The sequence below is a fragment of the Equus caballus genome, chromosome 10, assembly GCF_041296265.1.
Source record: "Equus caballus isolate H_3958 breed thoroughbred chromosome 10, TB-T2T, whole genome shotgun sequence".
NCBI classification, from domain to species: Eukaryota; Metazoa; Chordata; class Mammalia; order Perissodactyla; family Equidae; genus Equus; species Equus caballus.
In genome coordinates, this window is record NC_091693.1 from 67356911 (window position 1) to 67371870 (window position 14960).

Sequence of the window (14960 nt, forward strand, 5' to 3'; positions counted from 1 at the left end):
TCAGCCACGAATGTCAGATCCTTGAAAGCAGGGTTTAAGAAAGAAATCAGTTGTTCCCCATGTTCAGAAAAAAATTTTTAAATGGTCTGTAATAGAAAACAGGAGAAAAATAAAGTAGTCCATTCTCAGGCCTTAGCACAGATCACCAAAAACTGCAACTTACATGAGAAGGAAATCTTTGTGGAAATAAAAAAACACCAGCCAAATGAAAAAAGCAAGGGCTATTTATTTATTCAGAGCTTGCTAATGCAAAGGAGTCAACTGCTGTCACTCCAAGGCAGGCAGAAGAGCAGGAAAGTTTCATAGTCAAAAATGAGAAGACTTCAGGTGTGTCCTGAATGGAGGCTGCAGGCATGGGAATGCTGGAGACAGGCTAACTAGAAGTGGGGTGTCCTGGGCGATTGGTTGGAGGTGCATATTCAGCTTTCTCTAATTGGTCCTTGGTTAAAAACAGAACACAAATTAGGGAAGCTGTCAGTTATTAATCAAGTCCTGGCCATTTTGGACCAATCGTTACAGAAATGTTTGTTTACCCTTCTGGATTGTTTCTAGAGATAGCAGTCTGGCTCTTTGCAAGTCTGACTATAGTGGACTGGTTCCCTGGGCTGATTTTTGTAGATAAGAGGTTGGTTTCCTGCGCAGGTCAGTGCAGCTTGTGGGTCAGAGTTCTAGTTCTATATACAGCCTGGCCATTGTCCATTTGTATATTCAGTCTCATCTTTCAGACAAAGACAGACTGCTGTCTGTGGGCAGCTGAGCTGCAGCCAGCAAGGTGATCCCTAGCATTTCTAAGAGCCACTTTGGGAGACAGTAATCCCTACCACTTTGCAGAGAAGTGCATAAGGACACACCCGTTTGTGTGAGCATATCACTGTTAGCTTGACGCCCCAAGGTGGCAAGGAAGGAAGGGATGTGATGGAGTCCTACGAGAAGAGGAATGAAACTGTGCTCCATGACTCCCAGCCCAGCTGTAGGATGGAACCCCACGGGCAGCTCTGAATAAATAGTGATGCTGGCCCCACCCCACCCCTGAAGATTCTAATTTAATAGAGCAGGGTCAGGCATCAGTAGTTTTTCCAAACTTCCCAGGTGATTCTAACAGTGCAACCCAGATTGGCAGCTACTAATGAAAACTCACAAACCTTTGAGAGACGCTGGGAGCAAATATTTAGCAATTAGTGAAAATAAAATCAGGGTATGAAACCATGACCACTTTCTCAAGAAGCCCCTAATCTTTCAGTCTTGGAATGTTGGGCTTTAGAAATATAAAATACAGAGTAAAATTAAACTACAGTAATAGTTCAGATCGTTGCACGTAGGCAGCAGTCATGGAGTGTGAGCTTACCTACCAGAAATGAAAATGCTACAGGATCTAAACCCTGGGCATAAGGAACAGATAGGACTCTTAAAATTGCTGTAAAAACCACCAAACTACACTTGTTATGAGCAGCATTCTACATTTTTATTTATTTTTTTCTCTTCCTTTTTTTTTCTTTCAAAGATTGGCACCTGAGCTAACAACTGTTGCCAATCTTTTTTTTGTTTCTTCTTCTCCAAAAGGCCCCCAGTACATAGTTGTCTATTCCAGTTGTGAGTGCCTCTGGCTGTGCTATGTGGGAGCCTCCTCAGCGTGGCCTGAGTGGTGCCACGTCCGTGCCCGGGATCCAAACTGGTGAAACCCAGGGTCCCGCAGCAGAGCTCGCAGACTTAACACTCGGCCATGGGGCGGCCCCTCTTCATTTTTACTTTTAACCATTAAAAATTTATTTTTTCTATTTAAAATGCTATTTATTATAATATATTTCTCACGGATTGTGTGTGATGTGTTGGTGTGTGTGTATGTGTGTGTATATTCAGTCTGAGTTTGTACATTTCTCCAACACTTTAAACAGAATTCAGAACTGCATTTGGGGTGTGTAGACTCCAAACCTCAAAAGAATCATAACATACTCCACACACCTGGTCTCTACTTTTTGTTTCTTGTCAATTCTAAATTTTCAAATGTATCTGTTTATCTGAATTTGGTACAACACCACCCCCTGGTGGAAATCTATAGAAAAGAACCCACACGATTTCACTCGGGAACTTGAATTCTGTGAGGGATGATTTAGATGTTCTCATACACTGGTGTGTGCTCTCTCTCCCTCATTCTCTCTCCCAGTACAATGCTCTCGTCAAACAAAATCATATGCAAAAGCTCCATGAACAAAACACTAAAAACGGAGCTGTGCTGGGGGCTTTCTGTTTCCCACATTCTCATTGCCAACCCCACATCTCCCTCTAGGATGTCCAAAATAGAACTTACTATCATTAAACATAAGTCTCCTCCCAAAAAAGTTAAAATTAAAATCACATCTATTTCTTCCAAGCTTCCCTGCCTCAATGAATAGCGCCCCCTTTACCATCCTCTCAGGCCCAAAGCCCTCCCGAGCCTTCACAATACACGTGAGCAGATCAGAGGCTCCGAGTCAGCCCAAGGCAAGACACCAGGTTAGATTTACTTAATCCAGCAAGTCCCGAACGCATTTTATCATGAGACCCGTTCCCCTCCTCCCCAATACTTTTTAACAACTTGCAGAAAACTCTTTGGTGATATTTCATTGAGAATGATTGTTCCATTTTAATTAGCAAATTAGCTCTTTGGCTGCACATGCTATTCACTCTTCAGAAATGCTTAGGCAAAGTCACCCATCCAACAAGCCAGCTCTCAATCATGTGTGGTAATGGAAAGTTCGCCCCTTAGGTGATTGACCCCAGACAGCTATTGAGTTGATGCCATGCCTGTAGGCAACTTCATCCCTTTCTCCTACCATCATTACCAGCCAAAGGGAGGAAGAGGTTGCCAGTAGAACTAGCAGGAATCATGCTTTGTCTTCCATTAAATATTTAATAAGCTTGAATTGCATGATCACTGTGTAATTTTATTTAGAGGAATTATAATGTTCACTTGACTACAACCTAACAGCAACATGGGCAGCTCTGTAACTGACAAGGACTAAGTGTTTTCCATACGTTATCTCCTCCCGTGGATTTATGAGCCAAAAAGTGTCATAATCTCTACAATTTCCAGCATCCATACAAATTAACATAGATCCCAGGACACCAGATCTAAAAGAAATCTTACTTATTTTTAACAAAAATAGAGCTTTATGCTCTATGCCATTAGTGCTAGACTTATGTCTAATACTAGATTAGATTAGTGTAAGTCCTAAATCTGCCGATACATATTGCATCATTTTTAATTTTGAAAGCAAAGTCATGTTTAATTAAATTTTCATGCAATGGAAAAGTTATTTGAAGCTGTTCTGGTGCTGAAAGTGTATTTTGATCAATAGTCTGCGGGGCCATTTGCTGTCATTTCGTGTCATCTACAGCTTTGACTTGGGGGCGGGGCTCCCGAGGGCTTGGGCACACTCGTTCACCAGCCTGGCAGCCTCCAGAGCAGTTCCCCAGTGCATGGAGAAGCCCCCGCTCCCGTGGCCATAGTGGTGGACCACAGGCAGCCTCCGGCTGTCCTGGGCCAGGAGCTCTTTCTGCAGCCGGATGCCTGGCCTGGAGGGCCTCAAGCCCACCTTCTCCCTTATGTCGCAGGCTCTGTGGAGGGACGGCTCAAGAGCACAGCATCGGGAAAAAATATCTCTGCTAATTTCTGCATCTGGGGACAGATTCCAGTCTCCTTTTTGCCTAGTTCCACCCAGGGTTACGTTGGATGTACCAGGGTAAATATATGTCAGCCCACTCCCATCTCGGATAAAATGCTTCAACCAGGGAGCCTGAACTTTGAGCACTTGGCCCCTCACGGGGAAAATCGTCGAGTCTCCTGCCAGCTGTCTGCTTCCAAGGCCTGAACAGTTGACCACGATGTCGAAGGACGGGTGAAGCTCCCACAGGTCTTCTATTCGCTGGGGGACCATCAGGCCCCCGCTTCTTTTTACCCTGGAGAGAACGAGAGACCTGAGGTGAGCCTCAGCAGCTTCCTGCTCAACCCCTCACAGGAAGTGATGGACAGGATCACGGAAGCAAGGGGCCCCAGCAGCCAAATTCCAGCCAACGACTGCCCTGCATCCTAGGAAACTGGGGATTCCTAAAGATGAACCTAAATAAAAACGTATTGGAAAAATGCAAAACAGAAGAAATTGTATGCCTTGTCCTTCTTATGTTTAGTAGAGTTTCTGTATCATTCTACATGCTAAATAAATACCAAGTTAATCTGGCATTTTAAATACCCAAGCATTTCTTGTTTAAGCCATTTATTTAGCAGCTAAATTTACTGCCTGGGAAATTTTGTCTCATGTTGTTAACTCTGGCATGTTCCTTTGTATTAGTCTGGTCTCCCTAACTAGACGGTTGGGACAGAGTTCACACGCCCCCTCGTTACATTGACCACAGGGGTCAGCACAAGAGGAACACAGAAATATTTGCAGCTGGTGGACTAAATGACAGTTTAGTTGGTAATGATTTTTTTGGACAAAGTACATCAATAACAAAAAGAAATGGCTTATCTAAGTCCTGTATTCTTTTTTTTCAAATTGTGGTAAAATACATATAACATAAAGTTCACCATTCTGACCTTTTTTAGGCGTACAGTTCAATGGCATTAAGTTTAATACACTCCCATTGCTGTGCAACCACCACCGGCCATCTCCAGATCCTTTTCCACCTTGCAGAACTGAAACTCTGTACCCATTAAACAAGAACTCCCCGGTCCCATGATCTTACTCACAGATCATTTGTAGAAGATATAATATGGATAAAAGACTATCAGCAACTCTATTCAACACATGCAGGTTGGATGCCCGGATGTAAGGCAACACTAAGAGGGACCAGAAATGCGTGCAGCACACTGCCCTTCCTCAAGGACTGACCAAGGAGCTGGGAGGGGGAAGTGTAAACACCCAGCAGAATGAAGCAAGTTCCGAATGAGAGGTGCTGTAGAATCAGAAAGCACGGGTTTACGTCCCAGTTCTGCCTCACATTAGCTTTAAGGTCTTGATCAATTCTCCTCACTTCTCTGACCCTCAGTTTCCTCATCTGTGTCATGGGGGTGATACCTCCCTTGCCTGACTCAGAGGATGGCTGTGAAGTTCAAATGAAACAATTGGCATGACAGTACTTCGAAAGATATTAAGCATAATAAATTCTAGGGGACTGATATTAATAAATTATAAATTTCTCAAGGGAAGAGACTACGTCTTATGCCGCTATGACCCAGCTCAGGCCCCAATACCTAAAGGACTTGACATAAGTGTTGGCCAATACTGACGACAACATGAAATCCTGGTTTGAGTGTATGATGGTTAATTTTATGTGTTGACTTGACTGGGCCATGGGGTGCCCAGATATTTGGTCAAACATTATTCTAGGTATTTCTGTGAAGGTATTTGTGGGTGAGATTAACATTTAAATTGGTAGACTGAGTAAAGCCACCTGCCTCCCTAATGTGGGTGGGCCTCATCCAATCAGTTGAAGGCCTGAATAGAACAAAAAGGCTGACTCTCCTCCTGCCAGGCTGTCTTTGAACTGGGACGTCAGGTTTTTCCTGCCTTCAGACTCGAACTAAAACATCAGCTCTTCCTGGGTCTCAAGCCTGCCAGCCCTCAGACCAGAATTACACCATTGGCTCACCTGGGTCTCCAGCTTACTGACTCACCCTGCAAATCTTAGAACTTATCAGCCTCCATAATCATGTGAACTGATTTCTTATAATGAATATATGTGTGTGTATATATATATATTTTTTACATAATATATACACATATATTTTATATATACTATATAGATAGATATTAATATATACATCCTATTGGTTCTGTTTCTCTGGAGAACACTGACAAATACAGCACGACACCACACTGGCACCCTCTCTCTCCAACAGCTACAATTCAGGCCTGTTCCATGGAGAATCTGGGAAGCGTTGACACCAGAAATGCCAGAAGAGTCCTGTTACCCTATCTGCCCTTGAGAGAGCGGAAGCGGTCATGCCAGCAGCTCTGAGTACCATTTGCCTTCAAGGCCAGATAAAGAGAGGCTTAATGCTGAAAGGCAGCATAAGAAAAGGCAGAAACTTCCAGAGCATAAATAATAGGTGTCTGAGAAAGTGGTAAATGACGGCATGGTTTGACAGTTGATTTTAACTTAGCAAGGAGGAACTCTTTGAAGTGATTCTCATTTTCCACTCCTATGTTTTGACTGGAAAGTTCAGCTGAAACTTGCATTAAGATCAGCAGGAACCTGGCTGTCTTCTGACACTGGTTCTCATTTCTAGAAAATGCTGCAGGTGGATGAGAATGGGAGAGACCCACTGCTGCTCATTGCGTCATAGGCCCTGAGTCTAACGGCTCAGTTTGCTATTCTGTAAAGTAACAGCATTGGCTCCTATCACTGGCTTTCCAGCTTCTCCCTCATCTGGCTGAAGGAGAAGCTGCTGGAGGAGATGGGCCCAAGAGGTCTCCACCTTCTCAGTCTCTGCATCCCACCCCCAGCCCTGCTGCCCTGCCTCTGAAGTCTCTCCACCGAATAAGAACAGTTTGAGACCTCTGGCTTAGATTTCTTTATTATCCAACAAATACTCGCTGAGGGCCTGTACTGTGCCAGCGGTGCTAGGCTAGAAGAACTCAAAGGCTACCCCTTGCTCTAAGATCATAGAACAAGGTGGTGCACGTACTCTCAAACACAAGCTGTTATTTCAAGCAGCAATGCTCCGAATAACAGAACTTAAGTTCTAGGCACTGGTACTTTGTGCAACCTTGCTTGTTATTCAAAAATCCATGGGAGACAGTGTCTCGTTTACCTGAGGCGAGGAAACCAAAGAAAAGAATCTGGCAACATCCATACTTTGGGGCCACCCAGAACCCACAAGCCAATGGACTACTTTCTGGTGTAACTAGAAGTGGTTAAAAGAGAGACAATGAGGCTGGAGCTACTGTCTCGTCTGTTTTCTAAGTAAAATAGTTCATAGACGTTAATAGTATTTCATGCAGAAAATTTTATGGTCAGAAGTTTTCAACTCTCTCAGCAGAATAAACAAGTTGGGAGCTAAAATTATATTTTTAAAATATATAATAATAGATGAGTGTTTTTAAAGATAAGATAACTGTGTAAAGTTATTTTTATTCTAACACTGGCATAGACAGAAGAGTAAATGGGAATTTTGTGGCACTACCGACTAACATATTGCAGTGTGTTTGTAATCTTTAAGATAGTGGACACACAGAAAAGACTTTAAAAAGGAGTTTAGGATGGCTCTCCTCTTGACCAGTCATGTGGCCTTAGTCAAGTTACTCAGCTCTAAACTTGAATCCTCCATCCACAATTTGGAGATAATAATACTGACTTTATAGGCTCATTGTGAAAATAAAATGAGACAACATCTGGAAGAAGTCTAACACAGTGCATAACGCATTGAAGTCGCTCAATGAAGTATTTTTAATAAGAAAAAAATCGAGTTTAGGGATGCGTTACACTACTGTAAAATGCAAGACCCGATGTCTCATATACGAGTATGTGTGCCCTCCACACTCATGTATTACTCACATCGAATTATGTTTTAGAGCCTCTGTGAATGACAGTTGTATTTTAAAAAAATGTTTTCCATTGATCATTATTTGGGCATTATTTTTGTTTTGCTTTTAATGGATTGTGGATCCCATGTGTTGATATTTAAACATTATATTCTGTATTCCAACCATCCTAATTGGAACTCAGAATTATTCTCCTAATTCAGAGAAACAAGGGAATTTACCAGCCCTGGGATTTGAGCAAATTTCTTAAACTCACTGAACTTGTTTCCTCAACTATAACTTAAGGATAAGACTGCTGTGTTCACAGGGTTTTTATGACAATTATGCAAGAATTCAATAAATGCAAATGTCCTTCTTTTCCACTTCAAGGGCACTCTGCTGGTTGAGCTCCTGATGACAGTCCACCCCCTACCTGGAGACTTCTTAAACTATCATAAAGGATGAGCTCTTGGAAGGCCTGTCAGGCTTCCTGTACTGGGTCCCTCCTAGGCCTTGTATCCCAGGGAGAAACTTACTGAATGTGCCCAGGGACCAGTCATCCTTGCACTGTTGCAATGTGACCACATGGTAATGCCCAGTTGTTATTGTATATCCCCTGGGCAATGTATCAAGATGGCACCAGGTGTAGGAGGAGACTGTACCTGGAAGCTGGATATTAAATTGGGTGACCAGCACCTACGAGGTGCTTTTACAACCATATGAGGTAGTTATTCTGGAGGTTTTGGGTGACATGGTTGGGGGTATAAGAACCTTGGTGACTTTCCTCTTGGGGCTTCCTGCAACTGAGTAAGACTTCATCCTGAACAGAGAGAATACCATCACCCTAAACTCCCATGAGGAAATGGGGGAAGGGGAGATTCAAGAAGCTGTGCACATTCAATAGCCCCAGCCCAATGTCATCACCCTCAAACCTAAGAGGGTGCATTTTCATCAAACCTAAAGTCAGCCCTCTGCCGGACCGCATCAGCCTGACCCTTAAACACGAGGATAGCTGTCTTCAGGACCCTTCCTTCAATTCACTGGGAGTTTCAGCAAGGGGGGAAATTGAGCCAACTGTGCCACTGAGAAGAACAAGGGCTCCAATAAGCATTTCTTTAAACACACACACACACACACACACACTCCACCTCCCAGGAGCACAGGGCAGTCCCCTCATCCCCACCCTTCTCCTGGGACTAGAGGCAATTCCTGCACCCCATCTCCTGACCCCTGCCACAGCCCAAGCCATGTGAGAGAGAGCACTAAACAGGGAGGTGGGAGTTCTGGTGTGGAGACCTCACGCGGGGATGGGGGCCACAGGGGAAGGACAGGACCCTGGTGAGAGGGAGGGGCTGTGTGGACAGCAGCACCTGGCAGCAGGGGTTGCAAGAGGGAGGCACGACCTCGGAATGGGAGGGCAGAGCAGGAAGGGGGTGCAGCCCAGCAGGAACAGAACGAGGGGCGCAGCAGAGCCAAGATATTGTCCTGGAATCATCGTGCACCTGGAAGGTGCTGGCTGAAGCTTAGACCCTTATTATTTTTGGAACCTACTGAGTAGAAACCAGGGGAAAAATTTTTTTTGTCATTTAAAATTTCTAAGTGCTTTCCGTCTTGCCAAAGGTAGACATTTAACAGTTCCCTTGTTAACATTTTAACAGCTTGTACCTTTATTCTGGGAATGTTACCCAAATGGACCTGTGAGTTATGCAAATATAAAGTAAAAGCTCTCACTTAGGCATCTAAGACGGCTTTGGGGTGAGAAGGAGCATGATTGTGTGTGGGAAGGTCAAGATGCTTCTCTGCAGATCAGATTGCTTTTGGAAAATCTGTGTCTCGGCCAAGGATGGAGGGAGGAGGGGATGGCACAGTGTCCACTCCTAAGCTGGCTCCTTGGACTGGCTGGGGCTTCCTCTGTTAGAGGGCGACGGCCAGAACCTGAGGGGACTGATTCTGAGAGACTCAGCAGGGCTGGCCGAGGGGGGTGAGGGGGGAGGGTGTTCAGAGCTGGGAAGAGGACATTTCTCCCCATTTCTCCCAACCTCTGCATGGAGCCCAGCTCCTCTCTGACCCCGGGAAGGACCAATGACTGGACACAGGATCTATAGTTTAAAGTTTGGTGGAATGAGGCAAACAGCATTGAGTTTTTGAGTCCCTATGCGAGGATAGCTTGGAAAGGAGAGAAACAGTGAAGAGTTAGGAAGCCATTGCCAAAGTTGTGGAGAAATGCAAGGACAGCCAGAAGAGGATGGTGGTCGAGGACCTAGAGGGGAGGGCTGGATCTGTGAGATATTTTACATAAAGAATTCCTTAAACCTAGTCCTATTGTTATGTATTATTTGCATATTAGACATAGTCAATTAAAAAAATTAATTCTTGCTTCAAAACCCGAAGCATGACTCTTTATTAACAGTAATCAGAAAATTAACTATTTCCAGTCTATTTGTCTGAAGATGAGGGGAAGAAAATAAGAAAACAAATTTAAAATCTCAGTTGGCAAACAGTACTATACATATAGATCCAGGGGAAAACCCACTATTTCTTCACAGTGACACAATGTAGGTGTACCTAAAATAGCTTATCATAGTTAGAATTTTAAAAATGCATTTTAGGTTTATAAAGCAACTAAATATCTATACATATGGTCTGATTTTGACCTGACAGCCTCATCTCATCCGATGATCCTATTCTTCATTCATTCCTTTGCAATGCATTTTCTAGTAAAAGAAACTGCATTCTAATTCCCATTTCTCAGAATATCATCTCTGCCTTGTCCACTCCGGGAACTTGTATTAATCGGTCTAAGCCGTTCGGGCAGGGAGCCGCCTCTGGTCCCTTTGGGGAAGGAGGTATGGATGAGGCCCAGGGTTCCTATGGGCTGGGTGGTCCAGGAGGGGAGCAGCCGTACATCCTTAGTCCAGCAGGTGTGGTTTCAGGAAACAAGTTCACCTCTGCAGCTGCCTTAGGGCAGCTACTGAAGCCCCAGTGGAAGCCCCAAGAGTACGGCATCCTGCAGATTCCATCCACTCCCTGCTAACCTTGTTGCCATCATCAGAAAACACAAACACCAGCATCTTCCACCTTCCTGGCTGGTGCCCTCCCACTTCATCCTTGCGTAGCCAGGAGGAAAGAGGAGTGGTCTCGTTAGACTGCGTCTGGGACCATCTTTTGCCCATTGCTCCTCTGGTTAGGGTCTGGGCAGCAGATGCTGGGAGGGGGAGGAAATCCCTAGAGGCCTCGGAAAGGAAGGTGTGTGCTGGACACAGGGGAGCAGGGGTCTGCTGTACACAAGAAGGGACCGTGGCAAGTTGGACAGCGGTAAGGCAGGGACGGCCTGTACTCTTCCTGATGTACAATCTTTATTTCTGACCAACTGCTGAGGGAGCCACAAGAGTTTCTTTCTTAGGCACTACTGTGAGTCAGGCCAAATAGGAGAACAGGAGCCAGGGGAGATGGGAGATGGAGGGCTGTCCCAGAGAAAGTAAGAGAGAGGACTTATTAGATGAGCAGGAAGGAAAGTACAGGCAGAGAAGCCCAGTGCGGTCAGTGCTGTGGTCAGGGCTGTGGTCAGCGCGGGGCCTCATCAGGGCCACAGAATAAGGCCTGGCCTCCTGGAAAGAAAGCAATGTTCCTCAGGTATAGGGTCTCCAGCACAGAAACGGGGCCCCCAGCTTCCTGGATGTCATCAAAGGAAGGACATTCCTGGTTCCACTGGGGATGATTTATTTAGGTAGAATGCCTGGCCAAGAGACAGGTTCAGCTGACTTATGGCCTCAATGATTCATTTCCTGGAAGCGGCAAGTAAAAAGCAGCAGAATATGACTCCACTGGCCGAAGAGATAAAATATGATCCTCACGGCTGATGAAACCTCAGGGCGTTTCGTTTGTTTGTTCGTTCTGGGTATTATTGGATATATGGTTTCTGTTTTTGTGTTTGTTTTGAGAGGGAGATGATCCTTTCTGTTCCCTGAAAAATGCTAAAGATCTAGTTTGCGGTTAAAAACATTTTTCTCCTGCTTGGAAGTTGATATTATACTCCAAAGGATGCAGCTTAGGTTGAAGCCAGGGGGGTGCGGCCTGCAGAGTGAAATGCCCGTTTTTGAGCTGTAACACGGCAGGCTGAACACCCACATCATGTGGAAGGGGCACAGAAGGCCGCAAAACAGACCCTGGTGTGAGGAACAAGCAGAGACCGTGTGGCTTCCCAGCTGGGTTGCCTCGGTGGAGGAGAGTGGGGGGTAGCCCACAGAGTGAGCCCCGGGGGTGCCGCCCCCCACCATGACGCTGCCCTGCCTCCCACCTGGCCTGAAGTCCTCCCCTGAAAGGCTTGCCTTGGGCATAGAGGAGTCCCTACCCTATGAAGCTTCCTGCCAGAGGAAAGGGGACGTGTGGCCCACTTCCTTCTCCACGTTGGCCTTCTGGCCAGATGCCAGGCCCTGAGGGAACGGGGACACTGATCTCCACAGAAAGGAGGCCCGGCCTGCTGTCCGTGCAGGCCCCACGTTGGGGGTCAGGAGGAAGCATGACGTATCAGGGGCACGAGGGGGTGCTGAAAGGTGCGACGGGCAGTTGCTAGGACAAAGGTCTCCTTCTCATGACTTCCCTGGAGTATACCGTGTGCGCAGTCTGCCCGAGGCCCTCACGTCCCAGCCACCCCCATCCTCCACTGTCATGGCGGACGTGCATATCAAACAAATGGACTGGAAAAGGCCACCCCAGGACTCCGTGGGGGACAAGAGCAGTTCCTAGGACCTCTTCTCCCTGACTCTGTCACCTAAAACCAGACAGGAAAGAGCATGCTCCAAGGCACGAACACCAGCTGGCTGGTCATCAGGCCGATGGCATTGCGGTTAGGAAGTGGCTCCCACTGGCACAAAGTACCACTCACTATGGGGTTATTTTAAGTGGAGTAAAATGCTGACAGCAGGCTTCCAAGTAATGAGAAGGTAGTGGGATTTTTTTCCCAGGCCTTCATCCCACAGTTAGAGATTAGGCCTGAAAATGAGGTTATTATGGAAATAAGGAGGACTATTTTCTAGGTGATACTTTAGAAGCAGGCAGAACAAATCATTCAGATAATTTTTGCTTCCATGTGAAAATGGTTGAGGGTGGCCCCAGAGTGAAAACATTCATTCCTAGCCAGAGTGGGAGAGCAGCTGGAACGGCAGGCGGACCGGGGACTGGGCCTCACTCACTGTCCAGGGTGGGGACTCCCCCCCTCCCCCCCCACCCAGGGAGGGGCTTTCCACTGCTCAGGGAGCCACAGGTAAACTGGAAGTCTCATGAAGACTCCTCAGAGGAGGGGACACACAAATAGGAGTGAAGCTGGCTTCCTTGCTCCTGCCCCCTGCCACAGTGGCACCCCATCTGTCACCTCTTCAGGTGCCCTGAGCCTCCTGCTCCCTCTCTGCCCCATCAAAACTCCCCGCCTCCCAAGGACTTTATCTGCTATCTGCTGCTTAAAGCAAAATGAAAGCACGTCTCTGTCAATTTAAGTCTTCTGTCTAGACTTTATATCCAGTGCTTCAGTGATTACCCACAGGCTCAAGACTCTCACTAGCATTTAGAACTTACCCTGGCTAATCTGAGTTGTACCTTTCTTCCACTGGGCCACCTGGAGGACCCAGCTCTGGCCCTTCTCCAGGCATGCATGAGAAATGGACGTGTGGGGCTGACGGATGTGCTCAGCCAGAGCCCTGTCCCTTCACTTCCAGTCTGTGGGAGAGGGATATAAAGGACCTTACTGGGGCAATTGGCAAAATGTAGATAAGGACCACAGATTATAGTATCAATATAAATATCTGGATTCTTACCATAACACTGTGTTTATGTAAAAGAATACCCTTGTTTCTAGGAAATGCATATGGCAATATTTAGGAATAAACAGGGGTATAAATGGGGCATGATGTCTCCAACTTACTCTTAAAAGGTTCTGGAAACAAATGTATAAAGAAGAGAGAGAGAAAAAATGACAAAGAAAATCTTAGGAATCTGGATGAAGGGTTTACAAGAGCTCGTCCATTTCCTTTACTTCTTGTCCATTACCAACCCTGACCATGTCCTGGCCATCCGCACACAGAGAAGCCCTTGGCCAGCCCTTGGCAGTCTCTGTGATGGGAACAAACATTCTGCAGCGTTCTCCCTTACCCACCTCTTCCTGAACTGCCAGAGACCACAGGACTCCAGCCGGGTTTCTACAGACTTTCCTGAATGTTGAGACAAAACTCCAAGATACAATAGAAGCATACAATAGAACTGAGAGTAATAACGAACCTTCAGCCAAAGAAACTAAAAATGCCAAACATAATAAAACTCTCTAATGACACCTTATTTTTTATACTCAACATTTTGTACATGTTCTTCCATTTTGGTTTTTTATCATAGTCAAAAAAATTATGCACCATGTTGACAGTAAAGCTCTGCCACTTTTGGCATACCTAATAATTTCCCCTTATCTGAATTTAATAAAAAAAATATGATACCTCAACTTCAAATCACTAGCAGTAGCACTTGCAATTTTCTATTTCCAGTCATTTTTATAACATAAGGACAAAAATTAATACTCCATATCATTGGCACCCAGAAAAGATGCTGCTGCTGCTGAAACTTGAATGTTGGCTGTTGAGCAACTCCATCATGTGGGCTCAGAACGTTCACCTATCAGCTGATGCATGCAGGTTCAAATCTGGCATACAAACAGTGGTTTATGGGCCAGTGAACAAGGCACAAAAGTGTAGGTTTTATGAAACTGGAACTTACAAAAGTAAAATGTCCCATATAAACTGCCAAGACGTAAAAGTGAGAAGAGCACTTACAAAGCTACAAAAACATATTATGATGCCCCTGACATGAGCCTAACAGACTTAGGCTCCCTCCTCTGTGCCCCCATTCCACCCTCAAAACCTGTACTAAACCCTCACTATGTGTGTTACTGTAATTGTTCATTAACATATATAAACACACACACATATATACATACATACACACCATCACCCCCAGGAGACTAGGACTTCCTTAAGAACAGTGATGATATTTTATCCTTTTTTGACAGCTTCTAGCACAGTGCCAGGTATATTTAGGTTTTCAACTAAGAATTGTGGAATTAATGAATTATGTGAATGAATTATCCTATAGCCCACATCTGGGACCAGATCATTGTTGCCACTGCTTACCTCATGTCACTTTTCCGACATTTACATAATAGTTCTCATTGTTCCTATTCATCTACCAAATATACAGATTTTGGGATTGGAAGTGCCAATGTTTTACAACTTTCAACACGTATGCAATTTTCAGACTAAACTGAAGAGAGATTTATTGATGTATCTCAAATAAAAATGCTCTTGAGGGGGCTGGCCAGCCCTGTGACATAGTGGTTAAGTTCAGTGCCTTCAGCTTTGGCAGCTTTGGTTTGTGAGCTCAGATCCTGAGTGAAGACCTAGACCACACATCAAGCCATGCTGT

General features: G+C 45.3%; 1 protein-coding gene across 10 annotated transcripts in view; it reads right to left on the bottom strand.

Moving 5' to 3' along the window:
- Positions 1-206: 206 nt before the first annotated feature.
- Positions 207-14960, bottom strand: part of DDO (D-aspartate oxidase) — a 29827-nt gene continuing 15073 nt past the window's right edge. For 7 of the 10 annotated variants that reach the window (XM_014734560.3, XM_070223664.1, XM_070223663.1 and 4 more), the window contains one exon: positions 2596-3936. In XM_014734560.3, the coding sequence (XP_014590046.1) occupies positions 3369-3936 (568 nt within the window). In that variant the 3' untranslated portion in view covers positions 2596-3368. Of the gene's footprint in view, positions 3937-14960 lie in introns of all 10 variants that reach the window. The other 3 variants (XM_001916542.5, XM_014734561.3, XM_014734564.3) reach the window with 1 other exon arrangement.